We start from the raw sequence: 22,392 nt of genomic DNA, 5'->3' as shown, positions 1-22,392 counted from the left end.
CCATGACAATCTTCTCCATTTTGCCCTATTTTCTGCATCTCTCCTTGTTAACCCCCTTGCCCGCATTTCTTCTTCCATCATCTTTAGCCAAGTCTTTCTCGGTCTTCCCCGTCCTCTACTTCCTTCTACATTCATTTCCATCACTCTTCTCAACCAGTCACTTTCATCCTTCCTCAACACATGACCAAACCATCTCAACCTGTTCCTCTTCACAGCATCAATCACAGGCAATATTCCCATCATCTTTCGCAATTCATCATTTGTCTTCCTCTCTCTCAACGATACTCCGCACATCCGTCGAACCATTCGCATTTCCACCCTTTCCAACCTTCGTTGCTGCTCTACGTTCATTACCCATGTCTCGCTCCCATAAATCATAACACTTCTCACACATGCAGCATACACCTTTCCCTTCAGCTTCAACGATACTCCCCTCCTCATCAGCACGCCACTCAGTTCCCGAAACTTCTTCCATGCACATCTCACTCTAGCAACCGTTGCCGAGTCTGATCCACCTTCTCCATTCAGCATGTCTCCGAGGTCGCAAAATGTATTTGAAGATGGACCGTAAAGGATAGTGGAATGCATGAGAAATTAAATAATGTTTTTCCATTCGGAAACTGTAAAATAAAAATCTTGGAATCCAACCGTTTCCTGAAATATATGTTTGTTCACTGCTGGTGTCTGAAATATTAACAATAACAGTAACATGTACATTGTAATCATAATCCCAGCGAGTCGTCATGTACAAATATTTATCCTGTACGAGATCTTTATCATGTACGAGAGTGTGAGCTCCATATCATGTAGGAGATCTTTCACACAAATATTGTACCTGTTTCTACATGTACCTGTTTAACCTGCTGTGTTTTTGGAATTTAGAAGGTTTGACAGCTGATGATGGATGCTGATGATGGATGCCAGACTCAGGGTGGTGGGACGTGCAGTGGAGGCTCCACCATGCTGGGTTTTGTGGAGGTCTCAAGAAATGGCCGGAAACCGTGGAAGCAGAGATGGCTGGAGCTGCATAACCGCATGCTTTTTGTCTACAGGTCCAGTGAGGTGAGAGACTAGAGCAATTCGTGAAGAGATGTACTCTAACAATTCCTACTGACATCTATGGAGCTTCATATGGATTTAAACCAAGTTGCGTACATGCTGCTAATTTAAGTGACCCACACAGCAACCCAGTCCATGAAAAACGTGAGGTATGCACCTTTTCCATCTCCACATTCTACTTTACGTTGTTCTACTTTATCCACAATTTCACTACATGTTGTATGATGTTGTTGCATATTCCATAACTACTCTAAACGGTGATCGACAACACTGGACAAAAGAAGGTCACAATTACTTAACAAACTCAAGCAACAACAGCCGAGAGTACAGAAGGTGAAAGTTATGGCGGTAGTAAAGCATGGGCCTTTCACTCAGAGAGTAGTAAAACAATGTAAAATAAAAATTCTTATCATTAAAATAAATATTTTTCCCCATTTTTATTTTATCACCCTTGGGATATCCCTTAGCGTGCCACATTGTTCTCATCCCCACTCCTCCTCTCATTCCCCCAATGGAAATATGTCGTTTTGACGGATATATTTGGTCTCGTGTTGGTATGGCACAGGCATGATGGGCTGAATGACATCCTCCTGCATCTAGTTTCCTTATTATTCTTTGCTATTCCTCGTCATTGCACTTTGAATGAACAGAGATATCACATTTCAAAGCTGCAGCTTATAAAATCATTCATAGCAGTGTCAGCAGTCTTTCCAGTCACTCTTCAATAGATTTCTCAAGAGACCCCCCCCCCCCCCATACCCCTCCTCTTTCTTGCAGTATGGTTACAAGAAAGCAGCATGGCTGCAAGAAAAAGAGGAGGATGGGGGAGGCTTAGACAATCTTTCTTCCAGCTATGCCTTTGTCTGTTAAACCTCATGCCAAGCTTTTAGAAAGTTCCAATGACTCCTACTTTGTAAACTCCATTGATGGAATAATCAGAGCACAAGCCTTCTCTGTTGGTTCAGCCATCGGTACAAGGTGGCACAAGACTCACACTTACATCAAGGTTAAATTAAGATCAACTTGCCATTACCAACGAGCCAGCCCTCTCGTTAAATCAACCTGCCATCATTAAAATCTGCCTCTGGTTAAAGCCCACAGTATGATATCATGTGATGGCGACATAATTCCATAACAACCTTCACACCTTTATAGACTACTCTGCAATATTAATTGCTGGTTTGGTTGTCACTAAGAGGCCATATACTTACTATGTATCCAAACATGGTAAACATTTTAACCTCTATCTCCACAAGCATCATTGTCCTGTTGGAACGTAAATCTTCACCGCAGTCTAAGGTCTTTTGCACTCTGAAGAGATTCTCCTCAAGGATTTGCCTGTTTTTTTTCTCCATTCATTGTTTCCTCTATCCTTACAAGTCTCCCAGTCCCTGCCGCTGAAAAACATCCTCATAGCATGATGCTGCCACCACCATGCTTCACAGTAGGGATGATGTTAGATGGGTGATGAGCTGTGCTTGATTTTCACCAGACATAGCGCTTTGCATTCAGGCTAAATAATACAATTTTTGTCAATTTTTAGTACAATGTTTCCCTCAAGCTATCAGTTTTCACGTGCCTTTTTGCAAACCCCAGATATGCTGCCATGTGCTTTTTTCTCAGGAGTGGCTTCCATGTGGCCATTCTCCCATAAAGCCTAGATTTCTGAAATGCTGCAGAGACTTGTCCTTCCAGCAGGTTCTCCCATCACAGCAAAGGAACTCTGGAGTTCTGTCAGAATGGTCATTGGTTTCTTGGTCACCTCCCTGACCAAGGTCCGGATGTAGTCATATGGGCAATTCCTTGGAGTTTCTGCTCTGACATGCACTGTCAACTATGGGACCTTATATACAAAGGTGTCTTTCTCTCTAAATGATGTCCAATCAATTTAATTGGCCAGAGGTGGACTCCAACCAAGTTGTAGAGATATCTCAAGGATGGTCAAAGAAAATTGGATGCACCTGAGCTCAATTTGGAGTGTCATATCAAAGGGATTGAATACCTATTGACTCAAGACATTTCAGTTTCTCATTTTTAATTAGTTTGTAAAAAAAAAATCTTTTTTTAAATTCCACTTTGACATTATGTGGCATTATTTGTACATTTGTGACAATAAAAATCTCAATGTAATCCATTTTAAATTTAGGCTGTAACGCAACAAAATATGAAAAAGTCAAAGGGTGTGAATATTTTCTGAAGGCACTGTTGTAATGCGGAGAGGCGTATAGGTCGATGTTGTGTAGTTTTTTTCCTCTCCTTTTTCTTGCGGTACACCATTGATAGCGTGTGTACCTTGCTTGCCTTTGGGTATTAAAACATATATATATATAGTGTTGCGGTTTGGGGAAACCATTAAAAAGTAATGGCAACCACCATACAGGTCCCTTAGAATAGTTATTTCATAGCAGACCATTATCTTAGTCCCTTTCCCTTATTTTGGGTTATTATGTCTTAATGCATTGGGGGAAGGGAAAGACAGGTCCTCCTCTCATCTTACTATAATTCACCAAATGTCTGTCCGTCCATTCCCAGGTACCGCAAAAACGGCTGAAATGACCACAACAAACTTTTGGGTGGGTAATCCTGGGACCTCCTGGAGTAAAATAGGCGATATTGTTTTTCCAATTTCAGCTTTGGTCTCCAGCATTTTCAGGTTTGGTCTCCAACCTAATGTCATTTTCCCACACCTCTGGATACATTTCTTTTTCTTTCGACCTTACTGGATAGCATTTCGCTTTTCGGTCGATAACTCCAAAAGACCCTGAAGACCCAAAATACTCCAAAGATCAAAAACACCCAAAAGACCCCTGAAGACCCAAAATACCCTGAAGACCCCAAAACACCACAGACTCCAAAGACCCAAAACACCCCAAAGGCCAAAAATACCCTTAAAGGCCCTGGGGCTCCAAAATACCCCAAAGACCCCAAAGACCCAAAACACCCTGAAGACCCAAAATACCCTGAAGAACCAAAACACCCCAAAGACCAAAAACACCCAGAAGACCCAAAACACCCGGAAGACCCAAAAGACCCTGAAGACCCAAAACACCATGAAGATCCAAAACACCATGAATACCCAAAACACCCCAAAGACCCAAAATACCCTTAAAGGTCCAGAGGATCCAAAAGACCCTGAAGACCCAAATGGCTTTGAAGACCCAAAAGACCCCGAAGACCCAAAACACCCCAAAGACCCAAAACACCCCAAAGACCCATAACACCTTGAAGATCCAAAAGACCTGGAAGCCCAAAATACCCCAAAGACCCTTAAAGACCCTTTATCCCCCAAAAGACCCTTACATACCCTAAATAACTAAAATTCCACAAAGACCCTTAAAGACCCAGAGGAACCAAAATACCCTTAAGACCTAAAAGCACCCGAAGACCCAAAAGACCCCAAAGACCCAAAATATCCTTAAAGGCCCAGAATATCCAAACGACTCTGAAGACCCAAATGGCCCTGAAGACCCAAAAGACACCGAAATGGTCAAAGATGCCTATCCCTCTGAAACGACGTGTGATGAGTCACACTAGTAAGGGATAATTTACCAGGCAATGCACCAGGCTCCAAGGTGCCCATGTTCAGAAACCCATCAATCAGGTCCTGAATCATTTTGGGGGAGCTTGTGGGGCGGAGTAACGGGCTCCACCAATCGGGAGCCAGGAGAACTCCAAGATCCCCCCCACCCTCGACGAGGGTGAACAAAGAGAGATTCAAGACAACGATTTTCTCTCTGACCAGTCGCTATCTGCCCACTCAGCACGTGGACATTTTGCGCTCTGGCCGGTCTCTGTCGGCCGACTCAACACGTGGACACATTGCTCTCTCTGGCCACTCTCTCTCGCCCCACTGAGTACGTGGACATTTTTGCTCTTGGCTGGTCTCCCGCTCACAGGCCTCTACACCTGCATTATTCCACTCCGTGCCTGACTCTTGTGCATTCACCACGTGTCTGCAAGATTGCGACACTCTGGGTCTGTCTCACTCTGCTGGGTTCACTGTGCACATGTGCTCCACTCTTGAGGCTTGGATTGTTGACCTAGCACGTGTGCTCCTCTCTTGGCTTGGGTCACTCTGCCGTGCCGACGATCGACCTCACTCTGCCTGTCCGTGCTTGGATCGTCATTACGATCGTCATCAACGAGGCAGGAGGGGGTGGGGGGGGGGGGGCGCGAGGAGGAGAGGCATCCGGAGCATCGTAGCCTTTGTGCTATCAGGTTTCCTACGTTTGTTTGTTCGTTCCCCTCCCCTCCCCCATGAAAATGTGCTGGGCCCATTTGGTGTTTATTCGTAGTAATCGTAATTAGGCGTGGAATAAGCTAACTTCCTGCTTCTCGTCCGTTTTTCTTTCCTATTGAATAATTACATTGTAAATATCTGTTATAAATCAAATTGTTAAACGTTTCCTTTCTCTCTGTCCGTGAAAGTCTTTTCCTTCATTGATCCACCATTGTCCGCGCCCAGGTTAACATCGGTCGTAATGACATCAGCATTACCCAGGCGGTTACCAACGGTTTTTGCTCGGCCGTCTAAATTTCCATCTTGGAACAAAAGAAACTGCCGTATGGTACGTACGGTGCATTCTCCGATTGAGACTGTCACGTGGTCCAGGTAAGCTATCGCATGACGGACAAATCAGCATTCGTAGTTGCTGATTCGCAACCTGCTAAGTACGAAGTTATTCATGTGCGGCAGCCGCGGGTCTGGTAAGTTCGGGAGGGAACGTAGGTTAACCCCTTCGTAGTAAACCCAACCCCCGGGCCATAACACATTCGGTGTTCAGGTGCATTCTGTATATAGACATATATATTTATATATATATTGTTGCGAATATGGAATTTGGCCTCCATATCCGCTTGTAAATATTCCCCTATTTTCCCCAATACTCCCCAACTATCCCCAATCCCCCATTCCCTAGTCCCATTGTCTGTAAACAACAATCAGTAGAGCCGACCTTCCCCTTTTTCCCCCATTAAATGTCGTGCCCAGGTCCACCGCACCACACGTAGACCACTTTCGGACATCTTGCTAGTTATTCTTAGTCTATGTCAGTTAAGGCCTCGTTTCCATTAATTATGACTCTTCGTTGCACCAGAATGTGATTATATGGCACCAGTAGTGAGTTTAGGACCTTTCCCATACCTCCTCCCATCTTCTTCCCCGTCTACAACAACAGAGGGGCACGGCGCTGCGCGGGGGGGGGAGTGTGCGTCCTCCCACCGGCTCGGTTAGCCGCCATCGACAATGCGCTCCAGACAACGCGCTCCAGACCATGCGCTCCACGGGGTTACCACAAAGGGGCTCCTTGTCAGCTCCTCGTCAAGGGCGGAGCCGGTAACCCCCCCGCACGCACCCAATGAGAAGCAACGTGCCGATTCCACGAGGCGGAGCTAACGAGCCGAGGGCGTGTCACTCCCCGCCGGATATACGCGGCCACGTAGCGGACGTGACGTCAGATGCGCCCCCAGCTTGAGACGAAAAGACGCCACCTCGAGCGCTGTGCAACCTTCCGCATCTCTGGACCGGACCGGGTCGATCCTGCCCTGAGCCCAGGTGCACCTGGAGCCATCGACAACCGCTTTCCTGCCATCAACCCCCGTGTGAGTCAGCCTTGTCCCGTTTACCTGTCGTCTGTTGGGGTTAATATAAGGTTGTGTCTAAGTGCCTATCTTCCTTTGCTGTCCCTCTCGTCCCTGTAATCTGACCTTCCGTAACGAATATAATCTCCTCCGGAGGTCTTGAGAACCGTATCCCTGGTGTCGTCATTTTAATCCCAGCCGTGTGTCTGTTCCGTCATTGACCTAGCATCGCGCGACTAGTCAACGTTCGGGTATAATATCGAGTATAATCTTGTGCAGACGTGGTCATCCCAAAACCGCTCGGTGAATAACATCCAAGCCACGTCTGTAACAATTGGTGTCGAGGAGTGGAATTCGAACCCGGGACTAAATTTATTAGGCCCAAATTTGTAACAAGTAGAATCGATTCGGAGCGCGTTTCCCGCGCGTTATTAGGCCCAAATTTGTAACAAGTAGAATCGATTCGGAGCGCGTTTCCCGCGCGTTATTAGGCCCAAATTTGTAACAAGTAGAATCGATTCGGAGCGCGTTTCCCGCGCGAAATTATAACGGCCGAAATTTGTTTTGTTGTATAAAAACCCGAATTTTGAAAGTCGCGCTATGGCAGACCAAGACAGCTGGGGTCCGGTAGAGGAAAGTGAGGTAGGGTCGATCCAGGACCAAATTGAGGGACAAGAGGAGAGCGAAGCAGTGAGGGCGGCAGGGTCGCAAAATAGCGTTGTCATGCACGAGGTGGCCGCGGCGTCCACACCCGCGACCGTAGTGGCGCCACTGGTGGATTCGAACCTTTTTATCCTGCAAATGAGGGCCCTTATGGAACAAATGGGTGAGCAATTGGGAGACCAAATTAGAGGTTTGAAAAGCAGTATGGGACAAATGGGGAACCGGATGGAGGCTCAGAATGAGCAATTGGGGGTAATGGGGAACCGGATGGAGGCTCAGAATGAGCAATTGGGGGTAATGGGGAACCGGATGGATGCTCAGGGTGAGCGATTGGAGGGCAAAATAGGGGTAATGAGGGACGAAGCGAGGGGTACCAGTGAGGGATTAGACAATAATTTTAAGGGATTAGACAATAATTTTAAGGGATTAGACAATAATTTTAAGGGATTAGACATGAAATTTGGGAAATTAGACGATAGATTAGGGGAAATACAGGAGGGGTTAACGGGGGTAGAAAATAGAATGGCTGCCCAGGAGAATCAGATAGAGGGAGTGAAAACTGGGTTAGAGGGGTTAGAAAACAGAATGGAAGGCAAATTGAGGGACATGAGGGACCAAGCGGAAAGGGAAGTTAACCAAATGGGGCAGCAGATAGAGGGGGTCAGAATGGGGGTAGAAACCAAACTGGATGCTCACAGGGAGGAAATGGAGCAGATGAGGGTGGCATCTGGGCAGGAGATGCAAGTGATGGGAGAAGAGATCAGAAGAGGTGTGAGTGAGGAGGTCGGAGGAGTGCGCGAGGAGGTGAGGCACTGTAAGGAGCGCATGGAGAAGGAGGTGAGAAAGGGGACTGTAAAATTGCAAGGGGGTATAGAGGAGTTGACGCTGGGAGTAGAACAACTGACAGTGGGACAAAAGGAGTTGGGGGACCAGGTAAAGAAGAACACAGCGGTAATAGAGGGTTTAAAATCGACACAGAAGGAGATAAAAAAGGACGTAGGGGTAATTAAAAAAGAGTGTCAGACGGTACATGAGAACCTGACGAGGAAAATGGACAAGGTGGTAGAGGTGATGGAGGTTAAAGAGCGGGAGGTGCGGGAGCACATAGAAAAAAATTAAGTGGAGTTAGAGGAAGAACTTAAAGGGGCGCACGAAGAGATGAAGGAAATGAAGCAAAAATTAGAAGAAGTGGAAGAAGGGGTGAGCGAAATTAAGAAGCGACGGAGAGAGGATAAGAAAGAGATAAAGGAGGAAGTAAAAGAATTGGTCCAAAGTCTGTGTTCGGATCGTGATGATGTGCTCATTAACCGGATGAGGGATTCGCAGGTGATGGAGGAGAAGCGAAGAGAAAGAGAACCCGGTGTAAGTGGTGACCAATATGGTCGTGCGTATGATGCGCCAGGTGATTTAATAAGCTTGGGGGTCGAGATAGACCCGGATGTTCGTGAGAGGCCACGAGTGAGGTGTATGGCTGGTCCGGAGGGTATGGAACGAGAGGTGCGAGGTGTGGGTGAGCAAGGTTGTGGTGGTATGGAATGGGTAGCGGGTTGCGGGGGTGTGACCCATGCATCGACACCAACAGGGGTAGTTGTTGGAGGGACCGGGGAGGCACGAGAGCCCCTTGGGGGTAATGTACTGTGGGGGCCCGACCGGTTCGGCCCCGCGCTGACCCCGCAAGGGGCGACGCACGGGGTCCGGCCGGCGGGCAACGACTCGCATACGAGGTGGTCCCACAAGGTCCCACTCGCGCCGTATGACGGCAAGAGTGATCTACGCGCGTACCTGGCGCAGTTCGACTGTGTGTGTAAGGGTAACGGTTGGGGTGAGGACGAAGGTGGAGTACACCTGGTGGCCGCATTGCGCGGCGCGGCGGCGGAGGTGCTGACGGCATTACCAGCGGGTGCTCACACCCTGCCAGCCCTCCGCGACGCCCTAATTAATCGATTTGGAATAGAACAGCAGAGCGAGCTTGTTAAAGCTCAGCTCGCGCTGCGAAAGCGCAAGCCCCAGGAAGCCATCGGGGAACTTGCCCACGACATTCGCCGCGCAGTGGGGATCGCACATGCTAGCATGGCAGCGGATTCCCGGGAAAGCCTGGCGCTGGACCATTTTATCCAGGCCCTCCCGGACATTGAGCTCCGGCAACAGCTCGCCATGTGGCGCCCGCAGACTCTGAGCCAGGCGGCTGACGCTGCGGCCCGTTGGGAAGCAGCGAGGCCCCTGGCCCGGGGGGGCGAGCGTCTCGCAATGGCGGTCCGCCAGGTGGGACCCCCGATGGAGGGCGGACCCCTTAGGGGGCCCGCCCACGACGTGGGTCCTGACCTGGCGGGCATGGTCCGGAGGCTGGTGGACCAGCGCCTGGCAGGACCTGGACCATGGCAGGCGGCCCCGGAGGTGGCCCGCGGTGGACCACGAGCGGGTAATCCAATTCGGACCTACAGGGGGGGGAATTTGGAATTCCGGAGGCAAGCACCTTATCAGGTGAGGTGCTATACCTGCAACCGCCCGGGTCACCTGGCGCGGCACTGTCGAAACGCGCGCCGGGATGATCCCCGGCAGTTGAGGTCCTCAACTCCGCCCAGGGGGGAGCGGGTTAGCCGACCCCAGACACCCCCCCGCCAGACCCCGGGAAACTAGAAGGTGTCGGGCACGTAGGGCGGTGTTCGGCAGTAGAGGATGGAGGAGAGCCCTCATTGACGCGACAGGTCATTTATTGTGGCCAAATTGGAACCGGTAGTCTGACAATTAGATGCAAAATTGCCGGCGTGGGGGTAGACGCCGTAGTGGACACAGGAGCTAGCGCCACGATCATCAGCCCTGTGGTCCTTGATTCGAGCGCAGGTGGCTGGGATAAGATCCAGCGCCTGCAAAATTATAGTTTGCAGCTTGCTACCGGGGTAACGGCCCCGATCATAGGGCGTGGTTCTGTGACCCTCAAGTTAGGGTCGGTAAGGAGGGAGATAGATGTTTGGGTGGCGGAGGTGTGCGACCCATGTTTAATAGGGTTGGACCTGTTGACTGCCAGCGGTTGTAAAATCGACTTGTGCCGGGGGATCCTGCAGGTGGGAGTAGAAGAGCTGCCGTTAGGGGGAGTGAGCACGGCCGAGAGAGCGGAGCTGGAGGCTTCCGAGGCCGTGACCATCCCCCCAAGGGCCGAGGCGATAGTGCCGGCCCGGTGGGCAGCCCGCCCAACATGGCAGGAGTCCTGCGGCCTGGTCGAACCGGTGGCAGCGCAGTCCATACCGGGTTTAATCGTGGGCCGCACCCTTGTAAAAACGGACGGACCGGTAGTGGCCGTCCGAGTAATAAATATGAGTACAGAACCACGCACTATAGTAAGGGGCACGAGGGTAGCTGGCTGCACCCCCGTTGAGGAAGTCGCGACAGTGAGGGGCGAGAACGTCCAGCCGAGCCGACCCCGGGGGGAGCCTTCAATAACAAGTAGGAATTGGCCCGATCCCATTTGCGAGATGGTAAATCGTAGCAGCGTAGAGTTGGGAGGTACCCAGAGGGAGGCCTTACACAAACTGGTTGGGTCCCATTTGGACCTCTTCTCCCTGTCCACCGAGGATATTGGACGTACGGGCCTGGTGAAACATCAGATCCACACCGGTGAGGCCCGGCCTATTCGTCAGGCCGCCCGACGGCTCCCTTGGAGCAAGAGGGCGGAAGCTGACGAGCAGGTTGAAAAAATGCTCGACGCAGGTGTGATCGAGCCCTCGGGAAGTCCTTGGATGTCACCTGTTGTGCTGGTCAAAAAGAAGGATGGGACCACGCGGTTCTGCGTGGACTATCGCCAGCTAAACAACGTGACACTCAAGGACTCATATCCCCTGCCAAGGATTGATGACACCCTCGATGCCGTTGCGGGCTCAAATTGGTTCACAACTTTGGACCTCAAGAGTGGGTATTGGCAGGTGGAGATGGATAGGGCAGGGAAGGAGAAAACGGCATTTTCCACAGGTAAGGGACTGTATCAGTTTACTGTGATGCCGTTTGGTTTGTGTAACGCCCCCGCCACCTTTGAAAGATTGATGGAGCATGTACTAGGCGGCATGCCATGGCAGTCATGCCTGGTGTACCTGGATGACGTCCTGGTACATGCCCAAACGTTCCCCCAGGCAGTAGCTAATTTGGACCAGGTGTTCGGGTGCCTCAGACAGGCAGGGTTGAAGCTGAACCCGAGCAAGTGCACTTTGTTTGCAAGAGAGGTGGCCTATCTAGGTCACGTGATTGGCCGCGAGGGGGTAAAAACGGACCCAGACAAAATTAAAGCGGTAGAGGAGTGGCCCGCACCACGTACCATCAAAGAGGTGCGGGGATTTTTGGGACTCTGCTCCTACTACCGGCGCTTTGTGGCGAAATTTGCGGAGTTGGCCCGTCCCCTCCACCGGCTTACGGAGAAGGGGACGCGATTTAATTGGACACGGGAGTGCCACGAGGCCTTCCAAAAATTGAAGGGGTGTTTAACATCCGCACCCCTTCTAGCTTACCCCACTAGTGACGGGACATTTACCCTGGACACGGATGCGAGCCAGGAAGGATTGGGCGCAGTTTTGTCTCAGACACAGGAGGGCGTGGAGAGAGTGATTGGTTATTATAGTCGGGCCTTAAGTAGGCCCGAGAGAAATTATTGCGTCACTCGCAAAGAGTTATTGGCTATGCTGGCTGCCATGAACCATTTCCACCCGTACTTGTACGGGCGGAAATTTTTGGTTAGAACTGACCATTCCTCCTTGCAATGGCTCCTTCGGTTCAAGGAACCGGAGGGCCAAATTGCAAGGTGGTTGGAAAAGTTGCAGCAGTACGATTTTGATGTGGCCCATAGGGCCGGGAAGGCCCATGGTAATGCGGACGCACTCTCTCGGCGTCCTTGTCTGGGAGAAAACTGCAAATTTTGTGCGAGACACGAGGAGAGGGAACAATTGGGCGATTCGGACCCGACCCTCGTTGTCCGGGCAACCCGGGTGAGATGGCCAATTTTGCCACTAACTGCAGATGAGGAATTCGGAACTTTGGCATGGAGCACGGCCCAGCAGGAGGATCCTGTCCTGGGGCCAGTGTTCAATTGGGTCAAACTGGGGCAAAGACCAAAGGGGGAAGAGGTCACCCCCCTCGGGGCACAAACAAAGGCATATTGGGCTCAGTGGCAGACCCTGGAATTGAAAGGCAACATCTTGTATCGCAAGTGGGTGGAGGTTCCCTCAGATCGAACTTCCTGGCTGGTGATAGTCCCTGACAAATTCAAGAACGTCATATTGCAACAGGTGCATGGTACCCGCTCCGGCGGCCATTTGGGCAGGACAAAGACAATATCTCGGGTCCGCCGGAGGTTCTATTGGGTGAATATGGGGCGCGACATACAGGACTGGTGTCGGAGATGCGACGCCTGTTCTGCCAAAAAGGGACCAGCACGGAGGATGAGGGCCCCCCTTCAATTACATCAGGTGGGGGCCCCCCTTGAGCGGGTGGCTATGGATATTCTAGGACCGCTGCCCCGCACCCGCCAAGGTAATAAGTATATCCTCGTGGTAATGGACTATTTCACCAAGTGGCCGGAGGCCTACGCCCTCCCCAACCAAGAAGCAGGGGTGGTAGCGCAGGCCTTCGTGGAAGGATTTGTGTGCCGGCATGGGATTCCACAGGAGTTGCACACCGACCAGGGACGAAATTTTGAGAGCAAATTGCTAAAAGATGTGTGCAGTCTCCTGTCAATTCGGAAAACCAGAACAACGCCTTTAAGACCTCAATCTGACGGGATGGTGGAAAGATTCAATCGAACTCTAATCCAACAACTGGCACTGTTCACCGCCACCCGTCAGGATGACTGGGACGAACATCTCCCTTACTTGCTCATGGCCTACCGAACCAGCCAGCACGGGGCCACCGCATGCAGTCCAGCGTTGCTTATGTATGGGCGGGAGTTACGGGCTCCCGCCGACTTGCTATGCGGTCCCGTGCCAGACACAGTGGTTAACCCGCCGAGGGAGGGGTACGCACGTCACCTAGAGGAAGGCATGGAGCTAGTCCATGCCTTCGCCCGCCGCCAACTCCATCTGGCGGGGGAAAAGATGAAGCGCAGGTACGACGACCGGAGCCAGGGGAGTCAATACGCTCCGGGGATGAAGATTTGGTTCTTTAATCCCCGGAGGCGGAAGGGAAGGTGCCCAAAACTCACCTCCCCCTGGCAAGGCCCAGGAGTCGTCCTGTCGCAAATCTGTGACGTGGTCATTAAGATCAAAATGGGGCCACGAGCCCTCCCTCGGATCGTCCACGCCGACCGGATAAGACCTTACACCGGCGAGCAGGCGCCCCCGTGGATTGCCTCGGCTTTAGATGCCGAGGCGGGACCCAGTACCTCTGAATAAGGGGGGCTTATTAGTGCCAGAGGACTGGGGGATTGAGGAGCGATGTGCCCGGTGGGTAAGAGTGGCATCCCTGCCACCCTGCCCAAGGGGGGGCAAAGGAGCAATAGCTTATGGGGTGTATGGCAGTGAAAACTAGCCCGGGTGGGTTAGGATATGGTGTGTAGGGATCTAGCGAGGATTGACATTAGGTGACGTTAAGTTTAGTTAGTGACTGATACCTGTAGTAGGGACGCAGGTAGATTAGTGTGGATGATAATGACGAGGGAGCGCAATAGTTTAAAGGGACGACTGGGAAGCGCAAGTTTCAGAAGGGAGTAGTTAGCTGAGATGATGCCGTGTTTGTGAGAATTGAACAGGTGTGATTGCACAGGTGTGCAACTGGACAGGTGTGTGGAGCAGTGTATGAGTAGTGAGTGTGTGGATCAGCGCGAATGCGCTTGGGGAGAGAAGGGTGCAGGTGGCACCAGGTGTGAGAGCACAGGTGTGCAAGTACAGGTGTGTGGAGAGAGTTGGAGTAAGTGGTACGGAGTGGTGTGCATGGTGCGAAGGTGTGGATGGGGGAAGAGTGGACCCCTTTCACGAATACCCGGGGCGGGTAGTGTAAGTGTTAGGTAGAGGGTACAGGTAAATTGTGGTTGGATATTGGCATTTGTGGTGCGGTTGCAGAATGGTGTTGTGAATGGGTGCATTAGTGTTGTGGAAATGGCTGGGCGTGTAGCCTGTTAGTGTGTGTAGTTGGTTGGGCACTCCACCACTGTGAGGATGTCGGCCAGGTGAGGCCGCAGGTGGGCTCTGGGAGCCGGGAGAGTTGTGGATGGGGCCCGAGGATCCGGAGGATGGACCCGGGTAGCCCAGTGCCAGAGAGGGCACCGAGTGGGGAGAGTGCCAGAGGGCCTTCCCCAGGTAGTTAGGTTAGGGTAAGGAGCAGGTAAGCTCGGAGGCAACTGCAGTGGTGGAGGTGTGCAGGTGGGTAGACCCACTGGGAGAGGTACACGCCACAGCCCAGAAATTGTGCGAGGGCACCGGGAGATGAATCGGGGGAGTGAGACCCCAAATTGAAAAGCACCACAGTTTGGCCAATGGGAATTGGTTTTTAGAACCCATAGTGTAAGAGGGCCAATGGTTTGGCCGGAGAAAGACCCCGGGTAGTGTAAAGTTGTTAAAGTCATTTAGGAAATAGTTAGGATTGATGAACCTGTCGCACCATACGCAGCCACTTGCCTGTGGTGATGATGATGACTCCACACCTGTGTTTTCTTTGTTTGTGTTGCAGAAATGAGAATTGCTGTGTGGATTTGTGAGACGCATCACGACGTGGATGAGACATTGGGGTGATTCCATCTCTCCCTCCTTAGGAGGGACTGATGATGAATTGGTGATGGCAAATTATGATGTTGAGTTGGAGATGGCAAATTATGATGTTGAGTTGAAAATGGCAAATTTGATTGGTTAGGAGGGAGAGAAGACGAATTTGGTATATGGGAGGAACGGGGAAGACAGTAGGGATGTTTGTTGATTTGTAAAGTAGATGTTTATGGGTAGTGTTGTGTTTTGTGGATGCAGTAAGGGGTAAGGGAGGGGCCATGTAGGTTACCTGGTGGGGGGGGGCGTACGATAGGAACGTACCTGTCTCACCTGGTTCCCATGTGCCCCCAGTGTGCATCATCTTGTATTGCGTGCACTTTTGCGCCCTTACCACCTTACTCACTTGTCTTCTTCTTTTGTCTCCCACCTCCGAGGATCTGGCTTTGGGGTAGAGAGAGAGGAGAGAGCGGTGCTGGCTACGCAGTTGTGGGCCTGCACTTTCGCTGCTTGCTGCTTGGATCGATACACCATACGGACCGCAATGTTTGTGGCCACCCACAATGGACCGCAGTTCTTTTGCGGCCAAGCACCACCCGTGGAAGGACCTATGGGTCAACGTGGCACCTATGCCAAACAGGTGAACCACTTATAGTTGACACCACTGAAGGCCAAAATACAGAAATGGACGCGGTTGGCGCCTTTCTTTATTTTTGAAAAGAAGTAAGAAGGCCAAGTGCACCACACGAAGGCAAGACCAGCGGCAGAACATCGGCCGGCTGCGACACCACACAATGATTTATAAACACTTTATTGGTGCACCGGATGGTGCTCACTGTGTGATGGGGTGGTGCTTGATGCTTGGAAGGGGTGCTCTGCACGTTATTAAAGGCCGTCGGCCACAGAGCACTCGTGGGTTGGTGTATCGATGCTGGCAAGCGTGCTCTCTCTATGCATAACATCTGCATGTGTTCCTCCAAAAACAGGTCCTGGATCGTAGTGTAAATATCAGCGTAGTCTTGTGTAAATAATGCTCCCTACCGGCTGTATGTTTAGTTTGAGAATTCTTTCCGGATTCGGTTATCCTGTGGGTGTGTTTCTGTGAGGAGAAGGGTGCAACGTCGCAGGGGGACATATTTACTCATTCGTGAATATCTGTAAAACTGTCGCACTCAGGGTAGAGTTAATAGTAGAGGGAACTACATTGCGTGCCACACTAAAGTAGGTAAAAATTTATCGGGTCGGGACGCCCCGAGGGTAGAGAAGGGTGCAATGTTGCGAATATGGAATTTGGCCTCCATATCCGCTTGTAAATATTCCCCTATTTTCCCCAATACTCCCCAACTATCCCCAATCCCCCATTCCCTAGTCCCATTGTCTGTAAACAACAATCAGTAGAGCCGACCTTCCCCTTTTTCCCCCATTAAATGTCGTGCCCAGGTCCACCGCACCAGACGTAGACCACTTTCGGACATCTTGCTAGTTATTCTTAGTCTATGTCAGTTAAGGCCTCGTTTCCATTAATTATGACTCTTCGTTGCACCAGAATGTGATTATATGGCACCAGTAGTGAGTTTAGGACCTTTCCCATACCTCCTCCCATCTTCTTCCCCGTCTACAACAACAGAGGGGCACGGCGCTGCGCGGGGGGGGGGAGTGTGCGTCCTCCCACCGGCTCGGTTAGCCGCCATCGACAATGCGCTCCAGACAACGTGCTCCAGACCATGCGCTCCACGGGGTTACCACAAAGGGGCTCCTTGTCAGCTCCTCGTCAAGGGCGGAGCCGGTAACCCCCCCGCACGCACCCAATGAGAAGCAACGTGCCGATTCCACGAGGCGGAGCTAACGAGCCGAGGGCGTGTCACTCCCCGCCGGATATACGCGGCCACGTAGCGGACGTGACGTCAGATGCGCCCCCAGCTTGAGACGAAAAGACGCCACCTCGAGCGCTGTGCAACCTTCCGCATCTCTGGACCGGACCGGGTCGATCCTGCCCTGAGCCCAGGTGCACCTGGAGCCATCGACAACCGCTTTCCTGCCATCAACCCCCGTGTGAGTCAGCCTTGTCCCGTTTACCTGTCGTCTGTTGGGGTTAATATAAGGTTGTGTCTAAGTGCCTATCTTCCTTTGCTGTCCCTCTCGTCCCTGTAATCTGACCTTCCGTAACGAATATAATCTCCTCCGGAGGTCTTGAGAACCGTATCCCTGGTGTCGTCATTTTAATCCCAGCCGTGTGTCTGTTCCGTCATTGACCTAGCATCGCGCGACTAGTCAACGTTCGGGTATAATATCGAGTATAATCTTGTGCAGACGTGGTCATCCCAAAACCGCTCGGTGAATAACATCCAAGCCACGTCTGTAACAATATATATATATATATATATATATATATATATATATATATATATATATATATATATATATATATATATATTGTCACGTGGCTGGCTCAGTTAAGACGGAGCGTCCACCACAGATGGATTTGAGCTTAACGGGACATTTCCAATTCAATGGCAGATCGATACATGAGACGGAATGAACAGTGCCGGCTTACCTTCACGGCCGCAGGTGTCTTCAACATGAAATCAATAACCTAACTAAAAACGGATTTTATGTACAAAAAGAAACACACATTTATTTTACGGAACCCGAGAACTAAACAATGAAAACAATTGTTAAACAATGAAACATGATGAGAAAGACTAAACCCCCTATTGAGCGCTCTTTCACACAGACTTCGAATACACGATGGGAAGGATAATAAAAGAACCTTTCGTCATGGTGTGGAATGTGTTGCATCTTATCTGTCTCAGTAGTCCAGGCCCCAAACGCATGCCCGGACGCGGCTCCGTGCTTGGCGGGAAGGAGAGCTCGGTTCGCTTCGTTCGCGCGCTCCGCTAATCAGTGCACGCCGCCCGGCAGGCCCCGCTCGCACAATCGGCGCCTCACCGTCTCTCCAACGTCCAAAGGCAAGAACAAGGGAAGAGGTCCAAACGGAGACGAGAATCACGGGCAGAAGGGAGGTCCAGGCAGGAAGAATCCAGGAACGAGAAGGCCAAGGGAAGAGAGAGAAATGCCGGCCAGCGAGATGTTTTGTCACTCACAGTGTCACGTCAGCCCCCCCCCCCCCCTCTACCAACCATTGCCTTGTTTACTTGTCACCTTTCATGCCCTTTTACGTCACCGGTGCTTGCCCTCCAATCAGCGCGTAGCTTGTTGGTCGTTTGTTCGCGCCCTCTGCACCGATTGGCCGTAGTGTCATCAGTCGGTGGCCAAACAGTGTCTCACTCCTCGCTTGCCCCTCCCCTGGCCAATCACTAGTTCTCCTGGGCGTGGCTCTCAGCCTGCCTGGTCAATGTGTGAAAGCCATGGTGTACCACTGTGCGGCTGCTGCCTGCTTGTCTTTCCGGTCAGTCCTTATGGTGGCGGGGAATTAATTAATGTGTGCACTAAGGGCCTATCTAAGTGTCTATAAGAGTGCGTTGCCATACGGAACAAAGGGTAGATCACAGAGGTTTCACATACAATGGAGTCTTTGCCTTATCCTTATTCTACCTATCACCGGATCATCCTCGTATGATCACAGGTACACACTTAATCCGACAAACTGCCTAAACACAGAACTTATTACAGGTGAGGTGCCCTATCACGACAGCCGGACACCTACCTATGCAGATCTACCTAAATCTAGATGTTCCCCCCCTACCCCAAATTCATAACAATATATATATATATATATATATATATATATATATATATATATATATATATATATATATATATATATATATATATTGTTTGTGGGGTCGTGATTACTGTAGTACAGGTAGAATGTATAAATTAGCATGCTCCGAATGTCGGGAAGAAGAAGTAGAACCACCACCATGTAATAAGTAGGGAATTTTTTTCGCCCGGATGGCGGATTAAGGTGTATCTTCATCCCCATTACGAGGAATGGGGCATGTTAACTAGCTCAGGGATTATGTTAATTCCCTGTATGTCTTCCCCTTGGTGACTTATCCCGATGTCCGTTATGGCACTGCATTAGACACGTAGGGCAGGAATTGCCCATTAACTGCTTTAAATATCAATAAAAAACAACCAGAAGCCAGTTCTGAGCACTGCCGATGGCAACCAACTACATCACCACAGGGTCAGGCAGGCCAAAATGCCACACCTTGAGGAGACACCATTGGTCAGGGTTATGATTGACAGGTGGACTGCATGTTGAGTGGTGGAGAGCTGAGCCTGTGGTGTTGGCCTGTGGGGATTGGAGGAGAAGGACAGATGACAAGAGGTTGGCCGAGAAAAAGAATGAGCTGACGGAATTTTGCCCACTTGGTTCCAGACTTTGGTGGGAGAGGGGTGTGTGTTGACATTTCTCGCTTCATTGGGCTTCATCGCAGTGGCCATGTTCCAGGATCTTACTGGTGGTTGTAAAGAGGCAGAGCGCCAAGAACAAAGAGCCGTGGTTTCCGTGCCGAATTCGTGAGGATGGGCACGGCTAGGGAGCGGGCTGCACGCCTGCTCGTTCGCCTCACGTGGGAGGCCTTTATCGAGGCCTAGTGAACAAGGGCACATCGAGACCTTCTTCCCACCAAGGCAGAAGCGGCGTTGGGCCTGCTGGCTCCGGGACCCGTTTGCAGACTGACGAGACCTCACGAGCCGATCTGAGATAAGTCCCACTAAATAACCCACACATCTTAATTTTATCCAACGTTATTTTATCCCTGTGTCTGTGTTTTAAGTCTGGTGTGGAGGGTCCCATAGGAATTTAGTTTTACCGTCGCGCTTTTCTTGTTATCGGTATTTTCTTTTAATAAACAATTTTGTTATTTTTGTACATTTTTAAATCCGTCTTCGTGTGAGTTATTTTTTGCAGGTTTGGGAACTGCCGGCGGACCACAGGTAAGACCCTTCATCCCTCCACTCCCCTTTCTTCCCCCGCGCATATTAAGTCCGCATTTGATCAGTCCCTCAGAGTTGAAGCTTGCTCAGCTATTCGTTTCTGGGTAAGATCTTAATCGCCAGGAACACGACAATATATATATATATATATATATATATATATATATATATATATATATATATATATATATATATATATATATATATACTGTATATATATAATCGGGAGATTGAATAAGACGCGGACGTAGCTTCAGGGCTTCGATCTTTAATTCGACAAGCTTTCGACCAACAAAGGTCTTCTTCTGAGTCGGCCCCAAGTTCAACGAATTAAAGATCGAAGCCCTGAAGCTACGTCCGCGTCTTATTCAATCTCCCGATTATATATATATATATATATATATATATATATATATATATATATATATATATGTATGTATGTATGTATGTATATATATATATATATATATATATATATATATATATATATATATATATATATATATATATATATATATATATATATATATATATATATATATATATATACTGTATATATATATATATATATATATATATATACATATATATATATATACTGTATATATATATATATGTATATACGTCCGCGTCTTATTTAATCTCCCGATTATTTATTCAATGCAAATGAGACGCCCTGCTCGTACTGTGGAGTTTCTACTATTTCTCACAGTTATATAATTATATATATATATATATAGTTGTGGATTTGAGAATTGTTGTGTTTTTTTGTATTGTTGTAAGTGTAATGAATTCTTGTAAATATCTGCGTTTGGTGTGTAAAGGTCAAAGGTCGTCCTCCTTAGTTACTCCATATACATACACGTAGCCAATCATATACCCTTTTAAATAGTTATTTCTTTATTCTATGTGAGTTTAAGGCTCTATTGCCCATTAGTTGACACTCCATTGCACCGAATTCAAATAAGGTAGAATCCCCTGAAATATCCCCATGGCCTCCGAAAACCTGCCAGCAAGGCGGTGTTCGCCGCTGCTGCTTTGGGGTTGTGTTCTTCGCCGCAAGACTCCATTAGCCACGAGGTAAGCTCGGAGAAGAAAGGCGTGTCTCCGCCCCTCGTCATCGGAAGGAGGAGTGAGCCAGCCCTTGCCGACCAACCAAGGATGAGTGGGTATGGCTCAAGAGGGTGTGGTTATAAAACCCATTGGATCAGCCCCCACCGAGGGAGATGCGTAAGGGGCCAGACGAGAGAGAGTTCTGAGGGAGGTGCGCTGGGCGAGAGGCAGATTCTGTGGAGTGTAAAGCGAACTTCGGAGACGCAGGAGGCGGAGGACGAATAAAGCAAGCTGCCGGTGTGAAGCCGAATACGTGGAGCTGCCGGCTCCTCGTTGCCAGCCCGGAACAGAGCTGTTTCCCGGGATTTTCGCCTCGACCCCCAAAAGCGTGGACCGGAGCGCACGCTGGGAGCCGGACCTCGATGCCTACCATCTGCCTGGCCCTTTCTCTGCCTTCCCAACAATCAATCCCTGGCATCCATCTACCCCTATTCATGTGAGTGAGTTCGTTCTGTCTGTCTTGTCCCTGGGTATAAGTTAAGCCTGTTTAGATAAGCTAGTGTTGCACTGTGTCTTCTGGTTCATCCTCCTTCTGTCAATTATTTTATTATCCTTCCTCCTCCTTGGTTCTTTTGATGATTTGTATATAATTAATAATAAACCCTGTTACTTCCTACCTTGCCTTTCTTTCCGTTACATCCGTTTCGCTTTAGTGATTTCCCTCATTGAATACCTGTGGCACGATTTGGCCAATGTTAAGGATCGGGTCAGTGCTTGTTAATAGTTCGTGCCGCAGTTGCTAAACCGCTCGGCAATTACCATCTGTCCGCGGTCGCGAACGAGGTTGCGCTCCTCCCTCTCCGGAGGGAGCAGTGCAGCGTCAGGACTCACGTCGGTCAGTCACGAACAAGGGGACTAATCCCCCCTTCTTAAGGGGAAGAAGGCTGACGTAGAGATCCGTAACAATATATATATATACATATATATATATATATATATATATATATATATATATATATATATATATATATATATATATATGCTTTAAACTGTATGGTTTGTTTTATTCCAATATTTCTAGGCTTCTAAATATCAACATCCCTTTTGTGTGACTAAGGGGCTAAGGCAAGGACGTCCACTTTCAGGAGCATTTTGTGACTGCTTTTTGTAAATCGTTTTTAGGGTTTGAAGGTATTGTGCATTTTATGGTAAAAGCACCAAATTTGGCACATATCATCTTTCGGGTATACTTGTTCATTTAAGATCGGGACCCATCGTGTCGGTGACCTACTTCTGGTATAAATCCAAGATGGCGGACATCACCCTAAAAAGTACAGAAATATTCGTAATATATAATTATAAGGTATGTTAAACCATGGCAAGTCCTTATTTTTGTATATTTAAAGGGCATGGATTTTGAAAATAACACTTGCCACATCGAATAATGTGATCTTCATAT

The 22,392-nt window shown here is 49.3% G+C and overlaps 1 protein-coding gene across 3 annotated transcripts in view; it reads left to right on the top strand.

Annotated features, from left to right (window-relative positions):
* FGD5 (FYVE, RhoGEF and PH domain containing 5) overlaps positions 1–22,392 on the top strand; it is a 204,236-nt gene that overhangs the window by 145,391 nt on the left and 36,453 nt on the right. For all 3 annotated transcript variants that reach the window (XM_078776775.1, XM_078776774.1, XM_078776773.1), the window contains exon 21: positions 925–1,062. In XM_078776775.1, the coding sequence (XP_078632901.1) occupies positions 925–1,062 (138 nt within the window). The remainder of the gene's footprint in view (positions 1–924; positions 1,063–22,392) is intronic.

The sequence above is a fragment of the Myxine glutinosa genome, chromosome 4 (assembly GCF_964187855.1).
Source record: "Myxine glutinosa chromosome 4, kmMyxGlut1.1, whole genome shotgun sequence".
NCBI lineage: Eukaryota > Metazoa > Chordata > Myxini > Myxiniformes > Myxinidae > Myxine > Myxine glutinosa.
This window is presented reverse-complemented; position numbering and strand designations above follow the sequence as displayed.